Genomic DNA, 17,286 nt, shown 5'->3' with positions numbered 1-17,286 from the left:
TGGAGAGGTTGCTATCTCCTCCCCCAGAGGATCTTACCAACCCAGGGATAGAACCAGTCTCCTGCAGCTCCTGCATTGGGAGACAGATTCTTTACCATTATTGCCATCTGGGAAGATGAATTGGGAGACTGGGATTGACATATGTACACTACTCTGTATAAAACAGATAACTAATGAAAACCTGCTGTATCGCACAGGGAACTCTACTTAGCATCCTGTAGTGACCTAAATGGGAAAGAAATCCAAAGAAGAGGGCATGTATGTATACATGTGACTGATTAACTCTGCTGTACAGTAGAAAGACATCATAAAGCAACTATCCTCCAATAAAAAATAAATAAAAGATGTTTCTGCTTATAGAGTGGACAAGGCACTCTAGAGAGGAGACAAAACTCAGGAGGCTCCTGTCGTGGCCCCTGTGAGGAATGACAAAGACATTGGGAACAGTGGGAAACGAACAGGAATGGGTGGAAGTGAGAGGAAAAGGGGGGTGGGTAGCTTTCGATGTAGTCATTGTGATCTGAAACATGAACTAGGGGCAGATCAGATTTGGTGGAGATTATGAGTTTGATTTTGGATACATTTAAAACTATTGATTTGTGTCATCTATGATATCGAAAGGTTATTAATGGCTTTACCCCTGGATGTGCAGATGATACCACTCTAATGGCAGAAAGTGAAGAGGAACTAAAGAGCCTCTTGATGAGGGTGAAGGAACAGAGTGAAAGAGCCAGCTTAAGACTACATAGCAAAAAAAAACTAAGACCATGGCATCCGGCTGCATTTCTGCATGGCAAATAGAAGGGGAAAAGGTGGAAGTAGTGACAGATTTCCTCTTCTTGGGCTCCAAAATCACTGTGGATGGTGACTGCAGCCATGAAATCAGAAGATGATTGCTTCTTGCCAGGAAAGTGATGAGAAACCTCGACAGTGTATTAAAAAGCAGAGACATTATTACTCTGCCAACAAAGGTCCGTATAGTCAAGACTGTGGTCTTCCCAGTGGGCATGTACAGTTGTGAGAGCTGGACCACGAAGAAGGCAGAACACCAAAGAAGTGAGGATGCCTTTGAACTGTGGTGCTGGGGAAGACTCCTGAAAGTCCTTTGGACAGCAAGGATATCAAACCAGTCAATCTTTAGGGAGATCAACCTGAATATTCACTGGAGGGACTAATGCTAAAGCTGAAGCTCCAGCATTTTGGTCACCTGATGAGAACAGATGACTCACTGGAAAAGTCCCTGATGCTGGGAAAGATGTAGGGCAGAAGGACAAGAGGGCATTAGAGGATGAGATGGCTAGACAGCATCACCAATGCAATGAACATGAATTTGGGCAAACTCCGAGAGATGGTGAGGGGCAAGGAGGCCTGGCGTGCTGCAGTCTATTGGTCACAAAAAGACAGACATGACATACAACTGAACAACACCACCCGTGGGGGTAGAGTCTAAGGAATGGTGCTTTTCATGAGTGCCTCTTGTGATGCTGGCCTACTGCCATATCTCTGAGGTGAACCCATGAAGCCAACTTCCCTGTGCTCTTAAGGTACATTGTGAGTGCAGGGAGCAGGTGAGAGTGGCAATTAAGACCAGAAGCTCTGTTCAGACTAACCCGATTTGAATTCTGGCACTCACAACTGTGTGGCCTAGGCGAGTTTTTCCAACTGTTCAATAGAGTATGAACAACACTGGAGACATCCCTGGAGGTCCAGCGGTTAAGACTCTGAGCTTCTGGTGCACGGGACTTTGTTCAATCCCTGGTTGGTTACATGGTGTAGCATAACAAAAAAATAAAATAAAATAAAGTTTTTAAAAAAGAAAATGAACAATATTGACTTGACAGGTGACACTGAAGTGATCCACATAAACTACTTTGCTGAGCACCTAGTAGAGTCCACATAAAACAAATATTAGTGGCTGAGATATTCAGTCCAAATTACTATGCATTTTAAAACAAGTCAAACACTGGTAGCAAGGAGAGAAGAGTGACTGCACACACCTTGGGGGGCAGTCCCGGATGTTACAGGGCTGGAACGCAGCCCGTGGCTTGCGGAGCTGGTCACAGAAGGCCTCGCTCACTTCCTGCCCATTGGCCATCAGGCACTGGGGTCTCTGAACTTGGGCTCCCAAGTGGCCGCACGTGGCAGAACAATGAGTCCAGTTGCCAAGCTCCCAGAAAGTCTCTGCAGAAAGAAAAGGAATGTCACAGATGGCCGCCGGAGGAGAAGGGAGGATGGGCTGGGGACAACCCGGCCAAAGACCACCACGAGCTGCTTTCTGGTTAGCTGCCCGTCGGGCTCTCTGAGCAGCACACAGAGAATCTGCCATCAGGTGGGGTGAAGGGGTCCTTTATCTCATTTTCCCTTGACTAGCTCGTTGTCATAACTGCGGGGGGTTGTTACAGCCAAGATGGAGCCCTTGGTCCTATAGCTGGACTGGAACCCAGTGTGTCTGATGCCAAATCTAACTCTTTCAAAATACTACCTCACATTTCACAAAGGCCCCTTGACAGTTCAAGGCAAGACATACAGCCTGGGAAAGGGGTTGTCTCAGGCCAGCTAGGTCTGCCAGAAAAGTCCCAGAGAAGGAGGAGAAACTCTGTGCAGTGGGCCGGCTTCTCAAGACTCTCCAAGCAGAGCCAAGAGGACAAGAGAGGAGGGTCTCTCCGGGGATGCCCTAATGCATTCTCTTTCTCAAAAGTGGATCAGACTGAGAGAGACGAAAGATGATTTAGCAGGGATTAAGCAGACAGGTTCAAGATACATTTGAATTCCATTCTTACTTCTCCACTAATTCTTAATTTAAACTTCAGATGAGACCTGAAGCTGAATAAATAATTTGCCATAGAGCCCTCTGTGAAAACAGGAGTTTCCTTTAAAAAAGCTGAAGCTGACCACCTCCAATAATCATGGTTTGTTTTCCTTTTAGTCCTCATTCCAAGCAGCCTTTCCTTTCCCTTTTGACACTGGATAAAAAGATAAAGTTGGACATGACGATGACAGATTTGTGTATGATCACAGAAAGTACCAGATTATCTTGTAATAATCACAAGTAAGAAATTGCTGCCAGCTGTGTCCACTGGCTGCTCCACGGAGAACACCTATACCTTTAGCTTAACTTTTCCAGTCCTTCCTTTTCATTTTGGAATTTTGTCCTAAGTTGCATATCATTTGCAAAGCAGAACAGTACACATTTTTAGGTGCCCTACAGTTTATTTAAAACATTTTTTAGAAATAGCTAAGTTTATTGAGAAGTTTCCAGGTGATAGGTACTGAGTTAAACACTTTAACATCAATTTTCCATCTAATTCTCATAGCCATCTTGTGATTTAGATTATTTTTACTTGCAGAGGTTGAAATGGAAAGAAGCTATGTGACTTCTCCGAGGTCCTGCAGCTGGACTGGAACCCAGTATGTCTGATGCCATAACTAACTCTATGTCAGATTTCATAAAGGCAAGACAGTTTAAGGCAAGACATACATGCATTTCTTTTAATAAATACACCTCTTCTTATTGAGTTATAATTCATATAAGAAAAAATGCTCATATGTCAAACATGCAGTTCTATGAGTTTTCACAATTGTATGTACTTAGGTAACCATGATCCAGAGCAAGGTATATACATTTCATCACTCACAAAGTGTCCTCTCATCTATGATGCAGGTTAAAAGCTAACAGAGTTTTGCCAAAAGAACACACTGGTCATAGCAAATACCGTCTTCCAACAACACAAGAGAAGACTCTGCACATGGACATTACCAGATGGTCAACACCAAAATCAGAGTGATTACATTCTTTGCAACCAAAGATGGAGAAGCTCCATACAGTCAGCAAAAACAAGACTGGTAGCTGACTGCGGCTCAGATCATGAACTCATTATTGCCAAATTCAGACTTAAATTGAAAAAGCAGGGAAAACCACTACTTTGTGAATGGAAGACCTAAATCAAATCCCTTATGATTATACAGTGGAAATGACAAATACATTCAAGGGATTAGATCTGATAGAGTGCCTGAAGAACTATGGACTGAGGTTTATGATATTGTACAAGAGGCAGTGAGCAAGACCATCCCCAACAAAAAGAAATGCAAAAATGCAAAATGGTTGTCTGAGGAGGCCTTACAAATAGCTGAGAAAAGAGGAGAAGCTAAAGACAAAGGAGAAAAGGAAAGATATACCCATCTGAGTGCAGAGTTCCAAAGAATAGCACGGAGAGAGAAGAAAGCCTTCTTCAGTGACTAATGCAAAGAAACAGAGGAAAATAATAGAGTGGAAAAGACTAGAGATCTCTTCAAGAAAATTAAGAGATACCAAGGGAACATTTCATGCAAAGATGGGCACAATAAAGGACAGAAATGTTATGGACCTAACATAAGCAGAAGATATTAAGAAGAGGTGGCAAGAATACACAGAAGAACTATACAAAAAAGGTCATCATGACCCAGATTACCATAATGATGTGGTCACTCACCTAGAGCCAGACATCCTGGAATGTGAAGTCAAGTGGGTCTTAGGAAGCATTAGTACGAACAAAGTTAATGGAGGTGATGGAATTCCAGTTACTTCAAATCCTAAAAGATGATGCTGTGAAAGTGCTGCACTCAATATGCAAGCAAATTTGGAAAACTCAGCAGTGGTCACAGGACTGGAAAAGGTCAGTTTTCGTTCCAATTCCAAAGAAAGGCAATGCCAAGATTGTTCCAACTACTGCACGATTGTACTCATCTCACATGCTAGCAAAGTAAGGCTCAAAATTCTCCAAGCCATGCTTCAATAGTATGTGAACTGTGAACTTCCAGATGTTCAAGCTGGATTTAGAAAAGGCAGAAGAAGTGGAGATCAAATTGCCAACATTCACTGGATCATTGAAAAAGCAACAGTGTTCCAGAAAACCATTTACTGCTGCTTATTGACTACGCCAAAGCCTTTGGCTGTGTGGATCACAATAAACCGTGGAAAATTCTTCAAGAGATGGGTATACCAGACCACCTTGCCTGCCTCCTGAGAAATCTGTATGCAGGTCAGGAAGCAACGGTTAGAACTGGACATGGAACAACAGACTGGTTCCAAATCGAGAAAGGAGTACATCAAGGCTGTATAATGTCACCCTGCTTATTTAACTTATATGCAGAACACATCACACAAAATCTGGGCTGGAAGAAGCACAAGCTGGAATCAAGATTGTTGGGAGAAATATCAATAACCTCAGATATGCAAATGACACCCACTCTTATGGCAGAAATCAAAGAAGAACTAAAGTGTCTCTTGATGAAAGTGAAAGAGGAGAGTGAAAAAGTTGGCTTAAAGCTCAACATTCAGAAAACGAAGATCATGGCATCTGGTCCCATCACTTCATGTCAAATATACGGGGAAACAGTGCCAGACTTCATTTTTGGGGGCTCCAAAACTGGTGCAGTTGGTGACTGCAGCCATGAAATTAAAAGACGCTTCCTCCTTGGAAGGGAAGTTATGACCAACCTAGATAGCATATTGAAAAGCAGAGATATTACTTTGCCAACAAAGGTCCATCTAGTCAAGGCTATGGTTTTTCCAGTGGTCATGCATGGATGTGAGAGTTGGACTGTGAAGAAGGCTGAGCGCCGAAGAATTGATGCTTTTGAACTGTGGTGTTGGAGAAGACTTCTGAAGAGTCCCTTGGACTGCAAGGAGATCCAACCAGTCCATCCTAAAGGAGATCAGTCCTGGGTGTTCATTGGAAGGACTGATGCTGAAGCTAAAACTCCAATACTTTGGCCACGTGATGCGAAGAACTGACTCACTGGAAAAGACCCTGAGGCTGGGAAAGATTGAAGGCTGGAGGAGAAGGGGACGATAGAGGATGAGATGGTTGGATGGCATCACCGACTCGATGGACATGAGTTTGAGTAAACTCTGGGAGTTAGTGATGGACAGGGGAGCCTGGCGTGCTGTGGCCTATGGGGTCACAAAGAGTTGGACATGACTGAGCAACTGAACTGAACTGTACTGCCCCTCCTCCTAGGCAACTACTTCTTTATTTCTGTCAACATACATCAGTACTATCTGTTCTTGGACTTCATACAATATGTGCTCTTCTCTGTCTGTCTTCTTTTGCTTAAAAGAAGATTCACACATATTTTTGAGATTCACACATATTGTGTATATCAGTAACTCATTCCTTTTTATTGCTGAATACTACTCCATTGTATGAATATACCATAGTTTATCCATTCTTCTATTAATAGTCATTATGAAGTAAAAACTGCAAAGAACATGCTTGTATGTTTTTCTTTTTTTGTGAACATGTTTTCATTTTTCTTGGGTAAATACCTGTGTTTGGAATTGTTGGGTCAAGGGTAGGTATGTGCATAACTTTATTAGAAACTGCCACACAGTTTTCCAATGTGGCTGTCCCACTTTATCCATCTATCTGCAGTGCATTGGGAATTTCTTTTGATGCCAAAAAGTTTATGGCATCAATTGGTTTTCACTCTTCTGGTAGGCGCGATACGGCATCTCATTGTGCTTTCAATTTTCATTTTCCTGATTCCATCTGTCAGTCTTGTTTGTGAACTTCAAGTCTTTTGCCATTGTCTTTCTCAGGGAGGGGAGAGTTCATTGTTCCTCATATATTCTGGATATAAGTTCTTTATCAGACACAGGACTGCCAATCTTTCTCCCAGTCTAAGGTTTATGTGTTCATATTCTTAATAGTGTCTTTGGTTAGCATATTTTTGATGAGGTTCAATTTGATTTTTTTTGTTTTATGATGAATGTTTTTTGACACAAATGAATTGAAAAAGTAGATCATTATTTCCTCCCATATAGAACTCCTCAGTGGCTTCTCATGTTTTGGGAATGAAACTCCAGTCTTTACCTTGACCTTCAAAGCCTTGAATGATTTGGTCCTCAGAAGATCTCCAGCTTCATCGCACACACCTTCTCCTTCTACCCCACTGAACCCTCACCACACAAATCTTCCTTCTGTTCCTTGACCATGCACAGCCTGTGCTCACTTTAGAGTCCTCGCACTTACTGTTCCCTCTGCCAGAAATGCTCTTTCCTCACCTCTTGGGATGGATGGCTCTACCCTATCTTTTAGGTCTGGACTCACGTATCACCTCCTCAGAAGGCTAAAGTGGTGATGCACAATCACCACGGGGCTCACCACCCTATTTGCTTTTCTTCATAGCACTTTCCACAGAGAAATAGCCTGTACACTATTTGTTTACTGGTTTATTATCCATCTCTCCGACGGGAATGCCAAATCCTTGAGACTAGACCCATTACATACTTAGGTGCTCAGCCAGTATTTGTTAAGGTGACAAATGAATTTCTTTGAAATGATAGCCACTGAAGGCTTGGCATATTCCACAATGTACACGTGTGTGTTTGTGTGTGTGTGTGTATGTGTGTGTGTGTGGTGCATGTGTGTGTGTGCAGGAGGTGGTAGAACAATGTAGGTAGTTTCAATAAATCAAAGTTTTAAATATTCCAAAGATGTCACCTTTACCAGCAATTTCAGCCTCATGAGTATCCGATCTTTTAATTAACTGATTTGAAGGTATTCATTTGATTTTCATGTTCCATTCCACATGGAACTTCTCTCTGCCTTTGCACATCCTGATTTCTCTGCCTGGAACATTCTTCTTCCTCCTCCCAGAGCAACATTCTGACTTATGTGGAAACTTGGTTGGCTTCTCCAGAGAGCATTAGAGACCCCTCCTCAGAGCTACTATGTCCTTTGGAACTGAGTCACTGGAAAAGAGCCTGATGCTGGGAAAGACTGAAGGCAAACGGCAAACGACAAAGGAGGTGGCAGAGGATGAGGGATGAGATGGTTAGATGGCATCACCGACTCAGTGGACGTGACTTTGAGCAAACTCCAGGAGACAGTGAAGGACAGCCAAGTGTGGCATGCTGCAGTCCACAGGGTCGCACAGTGTCAGACATGACTTAGCGGCTGAACAACAAACAACTATTACTGCGTTTGTCACTCTGCTTCAAAATATCTGTTCACATGAGCATCTCCTTCTCTAGACTATGAGCCTCTCAAGGGCTAGGTCATCTACGTATTCCCAGCTCTGGCAGAAGCAAGCAAGCACTGGGCAAATACTTGTTGAATATGGCTGTGTTTGTGTCTGAATGTTTGTGTCTCTCTAAAATTTGTGTCACATCCTAACACCCAGGAGGTGGGGGCTTTGGGGAGTAATCAGGTCTCATAGGCGGAGCCCTCATGAGTGAGATTAGTGTCCTAATGAAAGAAGCCCCAGGGAGCCCCTTTATTGCTTTGGCCATAAGAGGACACAGAGAAAAGATGACTGTCTGTGAACCAGGAAGCTGGCCCTCATCAGACATCAGATCTGGCCCTACCTTGATCTTGGATTTCCCTGCCTTCAGAACTGCAAGAAATAAATGAAATGCCTGTTGTTTATAAGCCACCCCCTCCATGCTGGTCTGTGCTACGTTGTTATGGTAGTGCAAACAGACTAATGTTGAATGAATGGACGAAGGTGCTTGTAAGGATGGTAGCATTATGTCTAAAAGAAGAGAAAACGGTATCACGTAAATACCCCTAGATAATCATCTCATAAATAACATGAGCTGGCTTGTTGAATGGCGACTCAACACGACTTTCTCCTTCTGTGCTCTCCCTGCATCCACATCTCTAGAATCTCTATTTGCAGAGTTACATTCTACATGACCTAACCTGAAATTGAAAGACACTGGCTAAGGATTTAAAAGATTGAAACGATGCAGCCTTTACTGTTCCTATGCTGCTGCTGCTGCTAAGTCACTTCAGTCGTGTCTGACTCTGTGCGACCCCATAGACGGCAGCCCACCGGCTCCCCCATCCCTGGGATTCTCCAGGCAAGCACACTGGGGTGGGCTGCCACTTAGAGTAGACACAATAAAACATGAGGTCAGACAGCAACTTCTGTGTGTCCTTCTGCAATTCACTCATTTTAAGCTACAAGGAGCTGAGATCAGCAGTACAGGTTCCCTGTGATACAGGCATTTCTGATTTTCTTTTTTATCCTAAGTACCAAGGATCTTTATTCTCAATAAAGAATCTGTTCAGTTCATTTCAGTCGCTCAGTTGTGTCTGACTCTTTGCGACCCCATGAATTGCAGCACGCCAGCCCTCCCTATCCATCACCAACTCCCAGAGTTCACTCAGATTCACATCCATCGAGTCGGTGATGCCATCCAGCCATCTCATCCTCTGTTGTCCCCTTCTCCTCCTGCCCCCAATCCCTCCCAGCATCACAGTATTTTCCAATGAGTCAACTCTTCGCATGAGGTGGCCAAAGTACTGGAGTTTCAGCTTTAGCATCATTCCTTCCAAAGAACACCCAGGACCAATCTCCTTTAGAATGGATCTGTAGCTGTAGATAATATGTCACTATTTTGAGAATGAAGGGTCCCATTATCTTCATGCTTTGCAAGTCCTCAGCCACAGAGTTAAACCTCATTCTCATAAACATTTTGATTTTCTTAACTCTGCCCCTCTCTCTTGGCCTCTTAAAGAGTTTTGCAAGACATACCTTGATTAGGTTCTTGTGACTAAGCACTGAAACATAACAAAGTTAATATGTGTGGGAAAACATACTTGTGAAAGAAGACCAATGAAAGAATTGATTCAACAATCCTTAGCAAATCCTGCCTCTATAGACATTTACCAAGTTAGCGATCATTTTGCAAGTAGAAACCAATACCTGTGTTACCACAAATAATGATGCTCATTTGGGATATGAGCTCCCTGGGCTTCCTCAGGAATGAATTTTTTTTTAAAGGTTCCACATGGAAGGTACAAGTTGAACAGGTTCTTAGCTACACTAACACATAGCATCTCTACATGTCTTCAGGGTTTACAGCCTAACTAACAAGGTAGGAAAAAATACATTCACCAGAATTCCAGAAGGGACTGAAGGAAGCAACTGGGGCTGACAGGCTCCTCCCCACCAGACAGCTTTGGGAACAGGACAAGGGGTGGTGCTTTAGAGGGGACCTCACATGGTGACAGGTGCATGCTTTTAGGAAAGTTGTGCAGCGTAAGTGTAAGGGCAGACAATGGTGGAGGAATGCTGTATATTGTGTGACGTCAATCTTGATTCCTCAGTCACGTGACTACAGTCATGAGCTGCCCGACTGCAGAGATGTCTGAAGAGAAGAGATGTGTGGGGCAGAACTGAGACACCATGCAGACCCCTGAGTGGAGGGGGGAAGGGAGGGGTAAGGCTGGAACTGACTTCTCAGGGACCTGAGGGAAGGCACTAGCTAAGACTAGGCTTAGACAGGCTAAGCCTACCCCATCTGTTGAAAATCTTCCATATTAAGATCCCAGAGGACCACAGAGGTCTTTGGGCCTGGCGTGCTGCAGTCCATGGGGTCACAATGAGTCAGACGTGACTCAGAGACTGAACAACAACAAGAGGCATACCAAGGTCTTTCTGGCCCGCACTGAGAGTCCAGGGGGGTGATATGAGGAACACTGAAAGAGACAAATATATATTTGGGATCTAGCACACACTTTTATGAGTCAGGTTTCCTCATTTATACAACTGGATAGAAGATTACTGCCCCCAACATTGTGCTATTGTAAACATCAAAAGAGGTAATGACATGAAAGGGCTTCACGCGTGACTAGTCCAACTCCCCATCTATTATGTCTCTGTGCCTGCATGTGTGCTTGGCTGTCTCCAACTCTTTGCAACCTTAGGGACGGCAGCCCGCCAGACTGTTCTGTCCACGGGATTCCCAGGCGACAACACTGGAGTGGGTTGCCATTGCCTCCTCCAGGCGACCTTTCCGATCCAGGGATGAAACCTGGGTCTCCCGAATTGCAGGTGGATTTTTTTTTTTTTTTTACTGCTGAACCATCAGGGAAACCCATTTATGTCTCTGGGTTCCTCTAACTGCCAACAAGAAAAGCCATGGAGACAGCTCTTTCCATCATCCCCTTAGTTCAGCAGTGGATTCTATAATCTCATACTGGTTCTGCCACTGATCCAATATTATCCATTTATGTGACATTTATTTAATACTTACACCTGTCTGAGGTGCTGGAGATACAAAGGGGGAGTAATGAATGATATCTCATGTCAGTCTAGCTGACTTCTGGGATCAACTCTCAATTGCTTCCAAACTCTGGGGAGAAAGAGGAGCATTATTTATTGAGTCTTCAAACCATCGCAACTTGATGCTCATTCTGGTGTTAAGAGTTTGCTGAGCTCCAGATATTATCCCTAAAGACAGCAGCAGAAGCATCCAAGTGCCATCCTGTTCCAGAGGCTCACTGCAATGACCTTTCCCAAACTATAATACTGACTCCACTGATTAGTAATTATTGAGCACCTGCTGGGTGCCTCATACTATATTATATTCTTAGGGCACAAAAGAAACATTAGACATGGTCTCTAGCATGAAGGGACCCACAGTTTAGTGGAGGAAACAACTGGAGACTAATGTGTGTCAGGACTCAGTCAGGGACCAAGCGGTGAGAAAGGAGAGGTCCAAAGCAATCAGAGAAGGATTCACATAGGAGATAAGAATTCAGGTGGTTTAAAGGACAGTGAAAGAGCTAATTCTTAGGTAGGTCAATAAGAGGACCAGGACCCTCGAGGAGGAGAAAGAGACAAACTTTTTTTCTACATTCCTTGTCTTAGTCACTTAAGATATTTTTTCTTAAGCTTTGAGTTGCTACAACAATCTATTTCCCCTAAGACTAACTTTCTTTAAGCCCAGAGCTAACATTACTTTGCCAACAAAGGTCCGTCTAGTCAAGGCTATGGTTTTTCCATGTATGGATGTGAGAGTTGGACTATAAAGAAATCTGAGCGCCAAAGAATTGATGCTTTTGAACTGTGGTGTTGGAGAAGACTCTTGAGAGTCCCTTGGACTGCAAGGAGATCCAACCAGTCCATCCTAAAGGAGATCAGTCCTGGGTGTTCATTGGAAGGACTGATGTTGAAGCTGAAACTCCAATACTTTGGCCACTTGATGTGAAGAGCTGACTCATTGGAAAAGACCCTGATGCTAGGAAAGATTGAGGGCAGGAGGAGAAGAGGACAACAGAGGATGAGATGGTTGAATGGCATCATTGACTCGACGGACATGGGTCTGGGTGGACTCTGGGAGTTGGTGATGGACAGGGAGGCCTGACATGCTGCGGTTCATGGGGTTGCAAAGAGTTGGAGCGACTGAGCGACTGAACTGAACTGAACTGAACTGAACTAATGATTATATAACAACAATGTATCTTGCTTGAGGACATGTTTCTCCTTCTTAAGAAAAACCTTCTGACTATTCCTGTTATTTTAAGATATATGTTGTTGGAGTGGGTCTAGAAAGACCTTTAAAACCTTGAGATATTCTCTTAATCTATTGCTAGTAACCAATTGGAAAAAGTATATAAAGCCACACCTGAACTGGTGAGTGGGGGCACTCTCCACCCACTTCTGATGTCTATGTCAGAAGCTTTCTCTGGCCCTTTTTCACTAATAACACTTTGGCCATATGAAGTTCTGAGTGACTGAAACTGTGTCTTTAGTCCCGAAGCAAAATTCTCTCCTTCAGAGATCATGAATCTGGCACTCTTCACTGTAAGCTATCAATGGGAGGTTTTGGGGCAACATGACTAAGGCAGTGAAGGCCACTTCTTCCTGGGAGAGCAGTATGAATGGAAGCCAGATTTCCAGAGTAAGCTGCATGGTGTGTGTGTGTGGTGTTGGATCACAAGGTGGGAAGCTCTGTGTGTGTGTGTGTGTGGTGTTGAATCACAGTGCGGGAAAGTGCGTTGCCTAAAACAGAGTTTAGTGCTAGCTTAGAACAGAGGCCAGGGTTATAAATTAAGGAGATGTAGTGCCAGAATGGGCTTCCCAGGTGACGCTAGCAATAAAGAACCTGCTTGCCAATGCAGTGGATGAACGAGATGTGGGTTTGATCCCTGGGTTGGGGAGATCCCCTGGAGGAGGACATGACAACCTACTTCAGTATGCTTGCCTGGAGAATCCTACAGTCAGAGGAGGCTGGTGGGCTACAATCCATGGGGTCACAAAGAGTCAGACAGGACTGAAGCAACTTGGCACACAAGCACACACATAGAGGCAGAGTATGAAGGATCTTGATTCTGGGCAGCAAGTTTATATCTCATTGTAGGTTCTTAGGCAGAGAAGCAGCAGCAAGGTAGTCATAGCCTTCTGAGAGAAGAACAGGTAAGACAGAGTATTAGATTTAGTGCCTGTTTGTAAGTGGACAGTGACAGCAATAGTTAAAACCATATAACGTCCACTTGTTTACTCCTTGACTCCAGAATCCACAAAACCGAGTCCTACTTCGCACATATTACAGGAAACACTTGAAGACAACAAGGACTTGGTACTTACCCAGCAAGTGGAGGACGGATGTTGCCATTGCCTTTCCAAGAGCATTGGTGGCTGTGCAGACATAGGTTCCTTCATTTTCAAGGGAAAGGTTCTGCAACAACAGGGATCCATTGAAAAGCAAGGAAATATTGTCACTCAGAGATCCTCCTTTCTTCAACCAAGTTACATTAGGCTGAGGGACACCTTTGGAATAAAAACAGATATGACAAAGGCAATTCCTTTAAGAACAGAGCCACAGAATCATATGACAAATACCATTTAGCACTCTGACCACAAGCCAGCAAATGGGTTTCATCACACATAATAAGAAAGATGGCTCTTTCTATTTCTACCACTCCTCTATGGCGGGTGAGGGATGCTGCTGAAGCAAAGGGCTTTGGTCAGCTGAGCATGGGGGTAGTTTACATCTGAGTCAAAGAACAGAAGCCAAAGAGGGTGGGCTTGCTCTGCAATGGAAAGGGAGAGTAGTCTGAAGTTGAGTAAAGATAATGCAAGACTGGTTGGAAGAGAGGAGCTGATGAAGCCAGATCAATGTGGAGGCACAGAAACAGAAATTCCTAGCAGTGAGTTGTCGCAAAGAAGGCTTTTGGAAACAAAAATATCAAATGTGGACCATTAAGTGGCCCACTGTGCACATGAAATGTGACATTCCTCCTTCAGGAAGAATACAAAATCTTTAGGGAAATAGATTTTGCTCATCCCCACTTTTGTGAAAGAGGATAATATAAGGGAACACAAAGAAGGGTTGCATTTTACATTTGGGTCAGTGTAGGGTGAACAGATTGTACGTGACATCTTGGGACACAGAGGGGAACATGAGGGATTGAAAAAATTTCTTCCCTCACATCTCGAGAAGTCTTGAAGTCTCAGCAGTTTGCTGGGCTGTGGGGTATGAAGCTCAGAGGGATCGCATAAGGTTCCTTTAAAAAAAATAAGTCCATTTGCATTTTTCTAAATTGGTGTCTTTTTATTTATTTATTTATTTTTTGGTCGCACTGTGTGGCATGTGGTATCTTAGTTCTCTGACCAGGGATTGAGCCCGGGCCCCCTGCATTGGAAGCACAGAGTCCTAACCACTGGACCACTAGGGAAGTCCCTCATTTGATTCTTAAGAGCTGGGGTGACCTTGGATGATGTCTGAGATCCAGCAAAGTTATTGGTTTTGAGGATGTCTCATCTTCCTGCAGTGCTCTGCCTAGAGAGACTGGCAGACACCGCAAAGCTTTCTGACAAAAAAGAGATGTCACTGCTCTAATTATGAAATCTGCTATGCATCTCACAAAAGGCAAAACACATGCTTCATGAACCCTTAGATTCTCAGTCTTTTTCCAACTCTGGGGAAGCAGCCATTGTTAGCTTTGTCTTACAGCTAAGGAAGCTGGTCAAGGCAAAATAAGCCCAGAACCTAAATATTCAGAGAAGTGCTAATCACAGGTGTACTTATCTTTTGTTGTTTCTTTTCAAATATAAACACAAGGAGAGGTTAAACTTCCCGAAGGACACCAGCTGGCAAACCCTGGATCTGAAATTCACACCCATGCACTTTCCTCCAGAACTTACTTGTTAACCAGAGGGTAGGCAGGTCCTGTATATTTCTTGATAGATTACTTCCATAGTAAGCAGGCTCTTTAAAAATATATTTTATAGTTGTTTATTGCTGACAATTAGGAAAGCAATAAACACTGGCATATTTATCTGGTATCTAATCATTTACTAAAGTTTATTATTTTGAATAGTTTTCAAGTAATTTTCTTCTTTTTTTAATAGTAATCATATCACCTTTTTGTAATGACAGTTTTATCATTTTTTCCTATATTTATATTTATGAAAGTGAAAGTGTTACTCACTCAGTCATGTCTGATTCTTTGCAACCTCATGGACTGTAGCCTGCCACGCTCCTCTGTCCACAGAATTCTTTAGGCAAGAATACTGGAGTGGGTAGCCATTCCCTTCTCCAGGGAATCTTCTGGACCTAGGGATCGAACCCATGTCTCCTGTGTTGCAGGCAGATTCTTTACCATCTAAGCCACCAGGGAAGCCCTATGTATTTTTCTATTAACTATTGCATTGTATTAACTAAAGTCTCTAGAACAATGCTGAATAATAAGTTAGAGCAGGCACATTTCTCTTGCTTCCAACTCTAAAGGGAGCATTATTAATGTTTTATCCTTAAGCAGGTGGTTTGCTTTTGCTTTCTGGTAGCTGTCAAATCAAAGAAATTTCCTTGTAACTCTAACTCACATGGAAATTTCTAAAACTTTGAGTTAGTATTTGTGAAAAGGGGAAAGCGTTAGTCACCAAGTCGTGTCTGACTCTTTGCGACCCCATGGACTGTAGCCCGCCAGGCTCCTCTGTCCATGGGATTCTCCAGGCAAGAATACTAGAGTGGGTTGCCATTTCCTTCTCCGGGGGATCTTCCCAACCCGGGAAATGAACCCAGGTCTCCTGCATTGCAGGTGGATCCTTTACTGACTGAGCCACCAGAGAATCGGCTTTTAAAAAACTTAAAATATTTAAACCTATTAATTTTCTTTTGAGTATAGCTTTGACTATTTATCTTATACTTTGAAATGAAATAAATCATTACCATTGTTTCATTCATTCAAAAATGTTTACAAAATCCCTACTCTGTGTGAGACTCTATGCTGGAACTAAGGATATGATGTGCACTAGGTCTCCTCAAGAAACTTAATTTTAGAAGGGGGTTTTGCGGGGCAACAGATGATTGCAATAACATGACATAAGGGCTTCTGATAAACACTGGATGCCACTGGCACATAAAAACTGTATTTAATGCAGACTGGAGAGAGGGCTAAGATTTTAACATGCAGGAACAGCTAAGCTAATACATGAGGATAAGGGGGTGGGAATTGGGGGAAAATTGTTTTACACAGAGGGAATGGTGTACAAAAAGGCATAGACATGAACGAAAATATAATGCATTGGGGGAATCATAAATTGAGTTTTTTTATGACTGAAGTTTAAAGTACATGGAGTGGGAGTAGGAGAGATGACTAAATAGGTAAGCAGATGCCCATAAAATGAATATTTATTAATATTATCCATAGTAAGGAGTTTTGTGGAATTTATCCTAAAGGAAGTAGAAAATGGCTTAATTATTTGAAGCAGTGGTAATATTTCAGATTGGTGCTTTAGAAACATTGTCCTGGATGTGATGCAAATGGGGAAGAGTCAGGCAAGGGTCAGCAGGACCAGTTAGGTGGTCACTGAACCAATTGAGGTGAGACACAAAAGGGTGGGAGTAGGGGAACTAGAGAGAATAGATCAACTTGGTAAATACTCAAGAAGAAAAACAAATAGGACTTGGTGACTGATTTGATACAGGGGAGTGAAGGAGAAAAAGGATTTAAGGAGGACGTGCAGATAGCGGGTGGTACCATTAACTGAAACAGGGAAAATAAGAGGAAGAGCGGACCTGCATAGAGAATTTGATAAACTTTTTCTTTTAAAATAACAGCATTTTATTACTTTTTTTTTAAATGGGGGTACACTGCTTAACAATGTTGTGTTAGTTTCTGCTGTATAGCAAAGCGAATCAGCTACATGTATACATATATCCCCTCCCTCCCAACCCGTGCCCCCAACCCACCCATCATCCCGTTCCTCTAGGTCATCACGGAGCACTAAGCTGAGCTCCCTGTGTTATATAGCAACTTCCCACTAGCTCTCTGTTTTATGCATGGTAGTGTATGTATGTCAATCCTAATCTCCCAGTTAATCCCACTTTTCCATTCTCCCTACCCCATGTTTATACGTCAGTCATAAAAAGGAATATAATTGGGTCATTTGTAGTGGATGAATCTAGAGTCTGTCATGCAGAGTAAAGTAAGTCAGAAAAAGAAAAATAAATATCAAATATCATATATTAACATATATATGTGGGATCTAGGAAACTGGTAC

At 43.0% G+C, this 17,286-nt stretch overlaps 1 protein-coding gene across 5 annotated transcripts in view; it reads right to left on the bottom strand.

Annotated features, from left to right (window-relative positions):
• ADAMTSL3 (ADAMTS like 3) overlaps positions 1–17,286 on the bottom strand; it is a 387,010-nt gene that overhangs the window by 30,098 nt on the left and 339,626 nt on the right. For 4 of the 5 annotated variants that reach the window (XM_069558966.1, XM_069558965.1, XM_069558968.1 and 1 more), the window contains 2 exons: positions 13,366–13,548; positions 1,998–2,181 (listed from right to left, as the gene is read on the bottom strand). In XM_069558966.1, the coding sequence (XP_069415067.1) occupies positions 1,998–2,181; positions 13,366–13,548 (367 nt within the window). Of the gene's footprint in view, positions 1–1,997; positions 2,182–11,057; positions 11,129–13,365; positions 13,549–17,286 lie in introns of those variants that run through there. The other variant, XM_069558969.1, reaches the window with a different exon arrangement.

Source organism: Ovis canadensis, chromosome 18 (assembly GCF_042477335.2).
Source record: "Ovis canadensis isolate MfBH-ARS-UI-01 breed Bighorn chromosome 18, ARS-UI_OviCan_v2, whole genome shotgun sequence".
Lineage (NCBI taxonomy): Eukaryota > Metazoa > Chordata > Mammalia > Artiodactyla > Bovidae > Ovis > Ovis canadensis.
This window is presented reverse-complemented; position numbering and strand designations above follow the sequence as displayed.